At 38.2% G+C, this 15,745-nt stretch overlaps 1 protein-coding gene across 1 annotated transcript in view; it reads right to left on the bottom strand.

Annotated features, from left to right (window-relative positions):
• Nucleotides 1-972: 972 nt before the first annotated feature.
• Nucleotides 973-15,745, bottom strand: part of LOC124554885 (molybdenum cofactor biosynthesis protein 1-like) — a 67,147-nt gene continuing 52,374 nt past the window's right edge. Inside the window, exon 8 of the mRNA XM_047128559.1 lies at nt 973-1,028. Within this exon, the coding sequence (XP_046984515.1) occupies nt 973-1,028 (56 nt within the window). The remainder of the gene's footprint in view (nt 1,029-15,745) is intronic.

The following is a 15,745-nucleotide window of genomic DNA, read 5'->3' as shown; positions in this document are numbered from 1 at the left end:
TACTAGAACCTGTTAGATGGCTACACAGAATTATTTCAAACAATAATAGCTTTTGAAAGTAAATTCCACCAAGAAAGAGGTTTTCTTTAAGTGAAATGTTCAGTTAAAAAGTGTGTGCTTTAGTGTCTAAGTATTTAAGTTTCTTGATTATGGAAAGTGCTTTTCTAAAGGTAGTCCCCCCCACCCCGGCTAATTTTTTTTACCTTCCTTGAAGTTATCTACTGGGCTTTTTCTTTTTTAAAAACATAATGTATAAAGATGCAGCCCAAAATTGTTTAAGTGGGGTAATTTATTTGAAGAGCCAAACTAAACAGTAGCAAGAAAGTAGGCAAAATTCACATTTCTGCTTCTCCAATACTTCACTATTTCATTGCCAGGATAGGTTGGTGACCATTAAGTACATGTTTTAAACCACTAAATGAACTTGGAAATGAGTTTTCCTAGCTTCAGTATATTATTATTCATACTGTGTTCCTATCTTGCCACTGGGTAAGATCTTAGGAAAAGAAGTGAATAGTCCAATTTACTTATCCATTAAACGCAACACACGGTAAATCCTGTAAGAAGGATAACTCTATTGATTATCTTTTCCTGTAAACAGGACTATCCTTCGATAGTGTATTTTATTTTAAAACTAAACTAAATTTTAGTAAGAGGGTTATACGTGGCAACATAGAGACAGGGTTTCTGTTATTTACGTAAAAGCATACTAATATCATAATGGTAGTGTTATAAGGTCCTATTAATGTGTGGTCATGACATTTGTTAAATGTCTCACCACATTCCTATTGAAACTACTTACTCTTCTTGTAAATAACACCTATGACAATTTTATACAAATGTCCACTAAGACTTTGCCCGTCAACTTTCATTTAGGTAACAGCGATCTTTTAGATGTATTTAAATCAGTACTGTTAAGAAATACTGACTAGCTTTATTTTCAAGAATCTCAAGTTTAAGTTATACATACTGTTATCCTCCAATAAGAATCATTGGCCGATTCTTCATCTTTGACAGGTTCATCATGCCTGCAATGCAAAACATTATCTTTTGTATTAACAGATGAAATCCAACTTTTTAAATTTAATAAATGCTTATACAAACATAAAGTTTCTTCAAAAAATGTATTTATGACAACTTCCTGTCACAGATAATTTTCACTGAATGTTGCAACCCAGTTATAATGCTGATGAGAAGCAAATGTTGTTCTTTTCCCTCTCTTCCTTCACCATCTCCTGTTTTGTTCACCTTGACATATTTCTACCAAACAGACTACCCCAATGGATCCACTGCTTATATTTAACACACAGTAAATTCAGTGCAAATATTTCCTTAACACAGGATGTGCATTGACGAGCTTGAATTAATCAGAAAAATATAAACAGATACTAACCGTTCCACAGCTCTTACAAAATACTTGCATTAAGTAATCATCAAAGCTACTTTTTGTACAGCAAGAGGACTAAAAGTCAAAATGGTGCTACATGCTACAGGCAGTGCAATACAATTTATTTTACTCATTGCTATAGCAATAAATGTACTTATAAAAATATTCAGACTTAGACTATAATCAAATACAGAGAGAGAAAATATTCTAACTAAAGAGATATAGCAGCCATAGGCAGAAACAAATAAAAAAACTGATACTAATCTTAGCTTTGAGGACCAAAAGTTTCTTCATCTGGAAAACACAAAAAGAGAAATGAGACTGTTCAAGAATTAAGGATGAAAATTCAGGATCTTGAGTCAAGGAAGATGGACATGATGAAATTCAGTTGCGAAAGAGCAGCAGATGATGTAATTTTAAATGCTGAGAAATAAGATCTCTTCAAGAGGAGCCACCAAAAGGTCAAATAAGTGAAGAACAAGCTGAAAATACCGGTAAATGGGCTAAAATGGCGGCAAATAGATAAAGGAAACAGAAAGAAAGTGCTGAAGAACAGGCAACCAAACAACAACAACAACAACAACAACAATAATAACAGCACATTGTAGCAATATATAATAGCAGTCCCACAACATCTGGAGGAAGATTTTCCACTAACAGAGCAATAAATTCATGAAGCCATCAAATCTTCCAAAACTTCAAAGCAACAAATGAAGACTCCACTACAGCAAAATTATTGAAATAGTCAGAACACACAAATGATCTACAACTGCTGTTTGAGAACATTTGGAAAGCTGAAGAGATTATTGAAAGCATTAATCCACAGCTATGAAAAAAAGGGGACACACAAAATGTCAACAATTGCAGAGATGCCTGACTTCTGCCAGTGGTATACAAAATATTATCAAAAATTCTCTGGACAGAGTTGTAGAAACTTTAGACAAATAACTGGGAGAATCTCAAGGAGCTCTAGAAAGGGAAGACCCTGCACAGAACAGATGTTTATTAGAAAATTGATAATTCTCCACAGACTGTTAATCACCAAACCAATAATAGTATCACGTATTGGTTTCAAGAAAACATTTGATTTGGTAGGCAGAGAAATTATGGGTAAAATCATCAAAGAATTTTGTGTTAAAGCAAACATAATCCTCAAAACACTAGCAAATAGGGTGACTGAAGCTAAATTTATGGGAGAAGTATCTCAACCATTTGAAATAAAAACTGGTGTTAGACAAGGGGACAGTTTATCACCTTTACTGTAACACTGCATTCTAGAAAAAATAGAAAGTATCTGGAATTTGGAGAAAAAAAAATTACAAAATTGAACCAATAATTTTAGGACGAATAACAAATGGAATTAAGGTAAACTGCCTGGCTTCTGCAGATGATTCTGATATACTTTCAAAAAATCTGACAGACAGTTATTGAAAGAAATCTTTTGGAAGAAATAGCAAAGAGAGCTGGTCCCAAAATTTCAGCCGAAAAAACAACATTGATGACAATTTCAAACAATGCATCAACATTCTTAGAAAAACAAAAATGTAAAATAGCGTTAGTAAGTAAATTTAAATATATTGGACAAACTGTACAACAAAATGGACTAGAAGAATTAACAGTAGATGCAAGAGTCAGCAAACTGGAGAGAGCAAATCGTTTTACAAAGGATATTTACAACAAGAAATGTACAACTAAAAAAACAAAACTAAAACACTATCCCACAGTGGTATGACCAGGATGTTTATATGGATGAGGATGCCTAATGATGAACTATAAGCTGGACAGAACAGAGGTTCCTCAAAGGAGCATTATTAGAAAATAATGATTGCAATACAAGCTACAGATGGCTGGAAAATGAGAAGTAATGAGGAGATCTACAAAAATTTTGAGAAAATATCAGAAGTAATGGCTAAAAGAAGATTAATCTTTTTTTAGAGACCTCTACTGAATGAGTAGTACTGGAAGAAGGACTCAATGATAGCATGGATTACAGAAATAAGAAAGAAACAACATCAAACAATCAGAAATAATAGAAAGAAACCTTTTTACAGATAAAATACTGAATTTAAAAGGATCATCACCTCTCCAAGATCAAAATTAATTTCATCCCTCTCAATAAGACCGTGAAAACCGGAAATAAAATTCATAAATATGATATTGCGAAGATCAAAATCAATCAAAACATATTGGAACAATGCCACCAGTAACTGACAGTTGAATCCCATAAATGGGCAGACATTGCCTCCATGATCCAACAAGCAGCTAATACTACAATCCTGACAGCTAAAAAGAGGAATCATACATGGTGGAATGAGGTTTGTGGTGAGGTGGTGGCCTAAACAGCAAGTGCATGGAAAAAGTGGAATTCTACCAGGAGTCCTGATGATTTTGATGTATTCCATGAAGTTCGAAAATATGCAGCCAGAACTCTATGAAGGTCTAAGCAATTGCATGAGAAACAGCAGTTAGAATAGATCGATCAGCGTTTCCAGATAAACAATGTCAGAGACTTCTATCAGACGTTCAAATCGAACTTGAAAGGATACCAAGCCCCTAGTTTTTGTTTTAGAGACGAAAATGGAAAGCTCAGTGTTGTGTACATAGTTCCGCATATTCAGCGCGTACACAAATTTCCCACTAGAGTGCGCCCCGCTAAGCAAAACAGCGCAGGCGCAGCGCTCGTCCATCTCCGCACTATGAGATGGCGCTGCCATAGAGACGGACAAAATTCTGCTTCCGCCGATCCGCGTATTAATATGTAACGCAGCCAATGAGATTGCTGCTAACATAGAACATTTTCTCCTCGCGCATCACACTCGCGCAGTGATACATGAACGTGCGAGGTATTATAACGAGTGTAAAGACCTTCGATCAGTCAGTCTGCATTTGTCTGCACCAGTCTGTATGAGTCTGCATTAGTCTGTACCAGTCTGCATTAGTCTGTACCAGTCCGTCGAGTTCTACAATTGTCTGTACCAGTCCATAGTCAAGATTCAGTCTGCGTCTGATAAGATTACCATATTCCTGTACATAGCCATGAAGATAAATGTATAGACACTTTTGTCAAGTATCTGAGATATATGTGAGAATAAGATTAACGTACCAATCCCAAAGAACTTCAGATTGTCAATTGTAAATAGCATCCAGAACCAAGTTAAGTAATTTTTATATTTGTTATTATTTTAGTAAATGTGTGTGAAAATTAATCAAATTCTGTTTAAAGTTGGTCACCGTCAATCTGCTACTCTAAGCATGCAAGTGGCATTTCTATCATCTGACCGAATGGCAGAAGATAAACACACCATGATAAGACCACGAGACATATTGCTGACACTCGCTTACTTCGTTAGAGCAACAAGTCAAATAATCTGATGGTGTGTGTACTGAAGGTCTTACAGTATGCACACCACACTCGGCCTGACCAACAAAGAAAACTGCAAGATCATGTCTCGTTACTTTGAAAACCTACTTAATTGTGATGAACCGAAAGAAAGATTCCCTGCATGTGCCCCAATCCACAAACTACCCCTAATCTCCATCTAGTAAAGAGGAGACCAAAGAGATCATCAACAACTTTAAGAATAATAAGGCAGCTGGAGAGGATTCAATAGTGGTGGAACTACTGAAGCTGGCAAATAATGAAACTCTAGATATACTAGTCCAACTTTTTGAGGAGATCTGGAGAGCTGGGATGATACCAACTGAATGGCAGTCAGCTTTAATCCATCGTCTACACAAAAAAGGTGATAAATAGAATGTCAATAACTATAGGGGTACCTCATTAGTATCTGTTCCATATAAGATTCTCTCCAAAGTGATACAGAATAGAATAGAAGGTCATTGTAACCAACTGATTGGGGACTATCAAGCTGGTTTCCGAAAGGGCGATTCTTGCGCAGAACAGATCTTTAGCCTGAAGAACATCATCAGGTCCAAAAAACTGGAAGAAATAACTATGTGGTCATGTTTGTTGATTTTCAAAAAGTATATGACTCCATCGACTGACAGGCATTAATGAATATTTTGGAAAAGTTTGGGATGGATAATACCTCAAGAAAGCTGATCAAACAAACTCTTACTAACACAGCGTCAAAATTTAAATTTATGGGTGAGGTATCAATTCCCTTTACAATCAGAACGGACATAAGACGAGGAGATGGACTATCCCTCTCCTTTTCAATTGTGTCTTGGAAAAGGTCACTCGAGAGTGGAGAAAGTTATTAGCCCAAGAAGAAACAAATGAAGAGTGGTTCAGACTTGGTCCTAAGAACAAAGGGGTGTGCATTGACTGCTTAGATTTTGCGGCTGACCTGGCCATTTTTGCTAACAACATAGAGTCAGCAGTCAACAAGATAAATAGGCTGTCAGAAATTGCTGAAAAAAGTTAGACTCCAGATCTCTATTCAAAAGACAAAATATATGACGAACATCTGTGATGGACCTGAATGGATGATAACCAACCTGGGAAAAAATCGGATGAGTTAAGAATTTCAGGTATCTCGGTGAAGTCATCCACCAGGAGAATGGATTAAAAGAAGAAGCAATTGCCAGGATGAGGAAGTTAGACCAAGCATACCAACTGACAAAGAATACTTATAGCAAAAAGTCTATGAGTATGTGGGCCAAGTTCCAACATTATAATACAGTTGTAAAACCTGAGGGCTTATAAGCATCCAAAACTTTGACCACGAATAGACAAGGTCAAGCTGAGCGGCTGGAAAAGTGTGAGTGTAGGATATTAAGGAAAATCCTAAGGTAATATATGGGTCGATGGACAATGGCGAATGAGAGCAAATGAGGAATCGTGCAGCAAGACAGAACCTATCACAGCATCCATTACAAAGAAATGATTGTTATTTTATGGTCATCTCATGAAAATGGACGGTGATCGACTATCAAAAAGAATACAGAGTTTCATCCCATCTAAGAAAACGAGGCCGAGATGGTTCAAAGAATGTGAAAAAGATCTTAAGCAGATTGGTATCTCAGAGAGAAATTCCTGAAAGGAACAAATTTAGAAGATTGGTGACCAACTACCAAGGTTTTAACATGGCATCAACATCCGAAAGACAGTGAGGACCCTTATCTGAAGGGCATAAAAAGGTACTTCTTGGAGGGGCTCAGAAGATACTGGCAGGAAGTCAAAGCTGGAGCAAGAACAAGACCTGGACACTACAGTGAAGTCGGTTGTTACCACACAGTCCATAAAGACTCACCTCGATAAAAATAAAAATAAAAATAAAAATAAAAGGCTTTCGATGCAGAAGAAATAGGGGATTGAGAACAACACGAATAGAATAAAGGGGGAAAAACATGAGGAGGAGATGGATGAGTACTGGAAAAACAGGAGACGACAAGGGAAGAAGAAGAAGTGAAGTTATTACATGATGAGAGATGGTGATTGCATTTGATTTGATTCAGTTTTCGTTACATACACCGAAAAAATGAGATGATTCTCAAGGGTGTGGAACATGTCAGAATGTATAACACAAAACATTTTAATATAATGAATACTACCCTGATCATTTGTCACGAGATTGTCAAAATAGGTGAATACAATACAGTAAACTGGAGAAGCTAATATTTACAGAATTAATACGCTGTCAGAATGAAATATTGTTGTTGTTGTTGTTGTTGTTGTTGTTGTTGTTGTTGTGGTCTTCAGTCCTGAGACTGGTTTGATGCAGCTCTCCATGCTACTCTATCCTGTGCAAGCTTTTTCATCTCCCAGTACCTACTGCAACCTACATCCTTCTGAATCTGCTTAGTGTATTCATCTCTTGGTCTCCCTCTACGATTTTTACCCTCCACGCTGCCCTCCAATACTAAATTGGTGATCCCTTGATGCCTCAGAACATGTCCTACCAACCGATCCCTTCTTCTGGTCAAGTTGTGCCACAAACTTCTCTTCTCCCCAATCCTATTCAATACTTCCTCATTAGTTATGTGATCTACCCATCTAATCTTCAGCATTCTTCTGTAGCACCACATTTCAAAAGCTTCTATTCTCTTCTTGTCCAAACTATTTATCATCCATGTTTCACTTCCATACATGGCTACACTCCATATGAATACTTTCAGAAATGACTTCCTGACACTTAAATCTATACTGGATGTTAACAAATTTCTCTACTTCAGAAACGCTTTCCTTGCCATTGCCAGCCTACATTTTATATCCTCTCTACTTCGACCATCATCAGTTATTTTGCTCCCCAAATAGCAAAACTCCTTTACTACTTTAAGTGCCTCATTTCCTAATCTAATTCCCTCAGCATCACCCGACTTAATTAGACTACATTCCATTATCCTTGTTTTGCTTTTGTTGATGTTCATCTTATATCCTCCTTTCAAGACACTGTCCATTCCATTCAACTGCTCTTCCAAGTCCTTTGCTGTCTCTGACAGAATTACAATGTCATCGGCGAACCTCAAAGTTTTTATTTCTTCTCCATGAATTTTAATACCTACCCCGAATTTTTCTTTTGTTTCCTTTACTGCTTGCTCAATATACAGATTGAACAACATCGGGGAGAGGCTACAACCCTGTCTTACTCCCTTCCCAACCACTGCTTCCCTTTCATGTCCCTTGACTCTTATAACTGCCATCTGGTTTCTGTACAAATTGTAAATAGCCTTTCGCTCCCTGTATTTTACCCCTGACACCTTTAGAATTTGAAAGAGAGTATTCCAGTCAACATTGTCAAAAGCTTTCTCTAAGTCTACAAATGCTAGAAACATAGGTTTGCCTTTCCTTAATCTTTCTTCTAAGATAAGTCGTAAGGTCAGTATTGCCTCACGTGTTCCAGTGTTTCTACGGAATCCAAACTGATCTTCCCCGAGGTTGGCTTCTACTAGTTTTTCCATTCGTCTGTAAAGAATTCGTGTTAGTATTTTGCAGCTGTGACTTATTAAGCTGATAGTTCGGTAATTTTCACATCTGTCAACACCTGCTTTCTTTGGGATTGGAATTATTATATTCTTCTTGAAGTCTGAGGGTATTTCGCCTGTTTCATACATCTTGCTCACCAGATGGTAGAGTTTTGTCAGGACTGGCTCTCCCATGGCCGTCAGTAGTTCCAATGGAATATTGTCTACTCCGGGGGCCTTGTTTCGACTCAGGTCTTTCAGTGCTCTGTCAAACTCTTCACGCAGTATCATATCTCCCATTTCATCTTCATCTACATCCTCTTTCATTTCCATAATATTGTCCTCAAGTACATCACCCTTGTATAGACCCTCTATATACTCCTTCCACCTTTCTGCTTTCCCTTCTTTGCTTAGAACTGGGTTTCCATCTGAGGTCTTGATATTCATACAAGTCGTTCTCTTATCTCCAAAGGTCTCTTTAATTTTCCTGTAGGCGGTATCTATCTTACCCCTAGTGAGATAGGCCTCTACATCTTTACATTTGTCCTCTAGCCATCCCTGCTTAGCCATTTTGCACTTCCTGTCGATCTCATTTTTGAGACGTTTGTATTCCTTTTTGCCTGTTTCACTTACTGCATTTTTATATTTTCTCCTTTCATCAATTAAATTCAATATTTCTTCTGTTACCCAAGGATTTCTACTAGCTCTCGTCTTTTTACCTACTTGATCCTCTGCTGCCTTCACTACTTCATCCCTCAAAGCTACCCATTCTTCTTCTACTGTATTTATTTCGCCCATTCCTGTCAATTGCTCCCTTATGCTCTCCCTGAATCTCTGTACAACCTCTGGTTCTTTTAGTTTATCCAGGTCCCATCTCCTTAAATTCCCACCTTTTTGCAGTTTCTTCAGTTTTTATCTACAGGCCATAACCAATAGATTGTGGTCAGAGTCCACATCTGCCCCTGGAAATGTCTTACAATTTAAAACCTGGTTCCTAAATCTCTGTCTTACCATTATATAATCTATCTGATACCTTTTAGTATCGCCAGGGTTCTTCCATGTATACAACCTTCTTTCATGATTCTTAAACCAAGTGTTAGTTATGATTATGTTGTGCTCTGTGCAAAATTCGACCAGGCGGCTTCCTCTTTCATTTCTGTCCCCCAGTCCATATTCACCTACTATGTTTCCTTCTCTCCCTTTTCCTACACTCGAATTCCAGTCACCCATGACTATTAAATTTTCGTCTCCCTTCACAATCTGAATAATTTCTTTTATTTCATCATACATTTCTTCAGTTTCTTCGTCATCTGCAGAGCTAGTTGGCATATAAACTTGTACTACTGTAGTAGGCGTGGGCTTCGTATCTATCTTGGCCACAATAATGCGTTCACTATGCTGTTTGTAGTAGCTTACCCGCATTCCTATTATCCTATTCATTATTAAACCTGCTCCTGCATTACCCCTATTTGATTTTGTGTTTAGAACCCTGTAGTCACCTGACCAGAAGTCTTGTTCCTCCTGCCACCGAACTTCACTAATTCCCACTATATCTAACTTCAACCTATCCATTTCCCTTTTTAAATTTTCTAACCTACCTGCCCGATTAAGGGATCTGACATTCCACGCTCCGATCCGTAGAACACCAGTTTTCTTTCTGCTGATAACGACATCCTCTTGCGTAGTCCCCGCCCGGAGATCCGAATGGGGGACTATTTTACCTCCGGAATATTTTACCCAAGAGGACGCCATCATCATGTAATCATACAGTAAAGCTGCATGCCCTCGGGAAAAATTACAGCTGTAGTTTCCCCTTGCTTTCAGCCGTTCGCAGTACCAGCACAGCAAGGCCGTTTTGGTTATTGTTACAAGGCCAGATCAGTCAATCATCCAGACTGTTGCCCTTGCAACTACTGAAAAGGCTGCTGCCCCTCTTCAGGAACCACACGTTTGTCTGGCCTCTCAACAGATACCCCTCCATTGTGGTTGCACCTACGGTACGGCTATCTGTATCGCTGAGGCATGCAAGCCTCCCCACCAACGGCAAGGTCCATGGTTCATGGGGGGGGGGAAACATTGTTATGCACTATTAATAAATTTATGTTATGCACTATTAATAAATTTAGCATACACAAAATACCTAATATTGACTGTTGCAACCAAGTACTGTCAAAACTTAAATCTAACATATTTTTACTTACGCTGGCCTAACAGTCTCTGTTAGGAAATTCATCTGTAGAGTAGAAGGCATTGCCTATCAAAAAGTCATTCAAACTCTGTTTAAACTGTGCTTTATCTGAAACCAAGTTTTTAATGGTTGCTGGTAATTTATTGAAAATGTGTGTTCCTGAATATTGGGCCCCCTTTTGGACCAACATAAGTGATTTTAGGTCTTTATGTAGATTGTTCTTATTCCTAGTATTGATAATATGTATTGAGCTATTTGTTGGAAATATAGATATATAACTTGCATCAAATTTCATTGAGGAGTAAGTATACTGAGAAGCAATGGTTGGAATTCAAAGTTCCTCGAATAAGTTCTACACGATGTTCTTCAAAGACTGGTCCCAGATACTCCATTGCACCATTCACCGAACCTGATAACCCCAAGCCGTCAGTAACAAAAATTAAGTCTTGCTTAAGAGATTTACAGCACTACATGCACTTGTTACCAAAGTCTCATTTACTTTTAGAGCTATCTGTTCCACTTCCTTTTTGGCCCCACTTCTCTCTGTCTTCACTATATCCCATACAGTTCTTATTTTGTTGCCAGATATAATCATCTTTTTCTCTTAATAAAGTTACTTCGATTTCTGGATTACTTGATTCAATATTTTGCAGTATTCTTTGCAATGCATTACAATTCTAATATCAGAAATGTTCCTAGATAGTAGATACAGTCTCCTTTTTGCCCCACATGATATCTTTATTCCTTGTGTAATCCATGGTTTATCTTTTGACTTCTGTGTGATCTGAGTTACCTTTAGGGGAAAACAATTTTCAAAAGAGGAGGTAACTTTATTAATAAATGCTTTGTATTTTCCATTTGAGTCAGGTAAACATCTCTCCAGTTCATGTCTTTGAGCAATTTCCTGAATTCCTCAATTTCTGGCTTATTTATTATCCTCCTGTACTCAGATTTAATATTTTTTTATCCTGACAAGTTTCAACATTTAACACAAGATGCTGCACATCGTGATCAGATAGTCCATTTACTATTGGTTTTGTGATATGACTTTTTTCCCCTAGATTTGTTCATAAAGATATTATCAATAGCAGTCTCAGAGCATTTACATATCCTAGCTGCAAAGTTCACAGTAGGAACTAAATTGAATGATAGTGTTAAAAACACCAGCAACCACTATTTCCTCTTCTTTTTTTTTTACACAAGCTATTCCTTTCGCTTTGTGAAATGAAGCACTGCCTAGTTCCAAAACACAGGACTACTATGACAAGGTGAAATGTTCTCAGAGTGCTACATGTATGATAGTAAATGTAATCCGCACTATAGTTGTTTTCTGAGTAGTTATGCTGTGTGTGTTTCATTCAATCAGATGAAATGGAATAAAATCATCAATTTATTTATTTTGGCTCTTTATCACCAAGATACATTCAATGTTGGTTGAGGTTTATCTTTTGAATTCACTCCAGTGTAGATTGTCAAAATTTTATCAGTTGTCAAAGTACTTGTAACACAGTTTCCGAATTTACTGCCATCCAGGAAAGTTTCCCACTCAAATTATTCTCAGAGACTGAGAGCTGGCTGAAACCCAGAGTAGAAAGCTCTCACATATTTAGTGATTAATGGAATATATATCGGAAAGGCAGGTTAGACACTGTAGGAGAGGGAGTGTCCATTGTCTCTATTGAGGCCAAAGCTGATTGTGACAGTGAAGTTACCTGGTTGCCTATAACAAGTCTATGTGAAATCACGTTAATTAATGGATGTTTTAATCATCCACCCAGTTCTGCTATGACAGTTTTGGAGCCATTCAAAGAAAGTCTACAGACAGTAGCACGTAAATACCTAGATCATGCAATGCTAGTTGGAGGTTAATTTAGCCTACTGAGTATAGATGGTAGCCTATGGCTTTATTTCAGGGGGTGCAGTCAATCTTGTGAAGCACTTTTGAATGTGGTTTTCGAAAATTGTCTTGAGCACCTAGTTTGGCATGCCACATGCAATGGAAATATCTTAGACCTTGTAGTTACAAACAGCCCAGATATCATCAATGGCTTCAGCATAGAGATGGGGATTAATAATCATGATAACATCATAACAACTAAGATTACAAAAATTAATAAATCAGTCAAGAAGGCTAGGAAAATGTTCATGCCAGAAAGAGCAGATAAGCAGATGTTAGCATCTCACTTAGACAGAACTGACATCACTTAGTTCCATTAAGATGGACATAGAGAGATTATGGTCAAAGCTTAAATAGATCGTGAATTGCACTCTCAACAAGTCTGTACCTAGTAAACGAATTATGGATGCAAAAGAGCCACTGTGGTTTAACAATGAAATTCAGAAAATACTGAGGAAGGAAAAGCTACTGCACTCTTAGTTCAAAAGAGAATGCCAAATGCCAACAAGGAAAGGTTACTACCACTGTCATACCTCAGCAAAAGATCTGGCTGAGAAGCAGGGGAAATTATTGTCCTATGTAAAATCACTAAGTGAGTCAAAGTTTTCCATCAAGTCACTTGACCAGTCTGGTGTGGCAGTAGGAGATAAATGTTTTAAATTTTGCATTCAAGAAATCATTCATGCAAGAGAATCATATAAACATACCGTCATTTGACAATAGCACAAAGACACCTAACAACAATCACCACAAGAGGCCAGCGCTAGCACAAGTTGTTCACATGATATTCGTTGGACTGTTGCCTGTAAACACATGCCATGTCAGTGCTCTTGGAAGAGAGCTGTGGCAGTGACACGGCTCTGTTGTTGTTCCTGTGTAGTGATCTGCAATGACGGGACGGTACAGGGGGGGGGGGGGGGTCGAGATTCAAGCAGTAATTAAGAACTTCATAAAGAAAGGTATGAAAGCGAAGGACATTCATGCCGATTTCCAGAATACACCAGGGGACTCTGCTCCTTTGTCTTCAACTGTTGCCAAGTGGATAAATGAATTTAAATTTGGTCAGGAGAGCTTAGATGATGATCATCCATGAATAGGTCAGCCAAGATGTGTCACTACTCTAGAAATCATTGCAAAAGTGCGCATAATGATCAAGGAGGATCACCAATTTAGAGGGCATGAAATTGCTCACGCTTGCCAGATGTATCTGAAAGGTATTCACAAGATGGGTGCCGCGACTCTTGACGCTGGGTCAAAAACGCATGAGAATGGACATATCACAACAATGTTTGGCCTGTTTTAGGAGAAACAAACAAGATCTCTTGTGCTGGTTTGTGACCACGAAGAAACTTTGTTTTACTACTATACCCCAGAGACAAAGCAACAATCAAAGCAGTGGAAACATGCTGAATCTCCGCCGCCAAACTCCTTCAGCGGGGAAGGACTTGGCGTCAGTGTTCTGGGATGCGCCACCAAATTCCTTCAGCGGGGAAGATCATGGCATCAGTGTTCTGGGATGAGAAGGGGATTCTGTTTGTACATTGTCTCCCCACTGGGCAAACAATTACTGGAGAATACTATGCTAACCTTCTGGACAAATTATAACAAAAGGTATGCGAAAAAGGCCAGGTTTAATAAGGAAGAAAGTCATCTAGCATCAAGCCAATGCACGCTCACACGCGTGTGCCATCGCCATGGTAAAATTACACAAACTAAGGTATGAATTGTTGCCACACGTGCCTCTTCCCTAAACTGAAAATTTTTCTTTGTGGATGAAGATTCACTTAAATGAAGAATTGGTAGCCTGAGTTGACAACTCTTTTGTAGGCCTGGAGGAAAATCATTGTCGAGATGGCATCAAGGTATTGGAACACTGCTGGACCAAGCGAATTAATCTACAAGCAGGGTACATTGAAAAACAAAAAAGTTTCAGTGACATAAGTACTTTTTTTCTATTCTGTTTCAAGAACTTTTCAAACCACCCTCGTAAGCATCCCTGACACCTGAAATAATTAAAAACAAATAAGTCGCCAGTTGCAGATGGAATCTCAATTTGGTTTTACAAAGAGTGCTATATGGCACTAGACCCTTACTTAGCTTGTATTTATTGTGAATCTCTCACCCAGCAGAAAGACCTAAGCAACTGGGGAAAAAAATACAGAGGCGTCTCCTGTAAATACGAAGGGCGAAAGAACAGACCTACGAAATTACAGACCAATCCGTAACATCAGTTTGCTGCAGAATTCTTGTACATATTCTGGGTTTGAATCTAATCAGTTTCATAGTGACCAATAAGTTTATGTCCACAAATCAGTACAAAGCATCACTCATGGGCAACTCAGCATGCTCTTTTGTCATACGACGTCTGTTCAAAAAATTCCAGAACTTTGTCCACAAAATTTTCTATGCTTATCTTTTAGTTACTATGGATTGTCTCATTCGAAATACTCTCCTCCACAATTGATACACTGCTTCCAATATCATTTCCACTTCCAGGAGCAGTCTTGACACACCTCTTGCTGGGTCGCATAAAGTGCTGTCTGCGAATTTTCTTTTATCTCATCTACCATTGCAAAACTTCATCCTTTTCAACTTTGGAAATAAAAAGAAGTCTGCAGGGGTCATACTATTCTCACATGGAACATCTCATTCTCTTTTGTGAGATCCAAAAAGTTTTTTTGGTTTTGACTCATGAGCCGTGGAATGAACTTGGCGGCAACACAATGCATTCCAAGATGCTGTGTCATTTCATAACATGATCCAATTGAAATGTTACATTCTTCTACAATCTCTCGGACAGTGAATCTTCGACTGGCACACACAATTTCGTTGACGTTCCTGACACAAGCGTCATCAGGGGACATCTAAGAGCGTCCTGAACAAGGATCATTTTTGACTTTTGTAAAGCCATTTTTAAAACGTGTGAATAATACGTAACACCGAGTATGGCTTAAGCACTCATCGCTATAGGCTCCCTGCATCATTTGGTGTGTCTCTGTAAAGGTTTTCTTGAGTTTCACGCAAAATTTAATGCAGATGCATTGCTCCTCTAACTTTGCCATCACAAAATTCACAAACCCAGATTCCATATTTCTTGATTTCCGAGAAGCATTTGACATAGTGCCTCACTGCAGACTTTTAACAAAGGTACAAGCACATGGAATAGGTTCCCAGACATGTGAGTGGCTCAAAGACTTCTGAAGTAATAGAACCCACTACATTATCCCGACGGTGAGTGTCCATCAGTGACTAGGGTATCATTAGGATCGTTCCAGGGATGTGTGCTAGGAGCGCTATTACTCATATTTTCTATGTGCATAACTGATCTGATGGACAAAGTGGACAGTAATCTATGGTTGTTTGCTGATGATGATGTGGTGTATGGAAGGTGTCATTGTTGAGTGAT

This window comes from Schistocerca americana, chromosome X, assembly GCF_021461395.2.
Source record: "Schistocerca americana isolate TAMUIC-IGC-003095 chromosome X, iqSchAmer2.1, whole genome shotgun sequence".
In the NCBI taxonomy this organism is placed as follows: Eukaryota; Metazoa; Arthropoda; class Insecta; order Orthoptera; family Acrididae; genus Schistocerca; species Schistocerca americana.
Note: the sequence above shows the minus strand (reverse complement) of the source record. Positions and strands in the feature narration are given on the sequence as shown.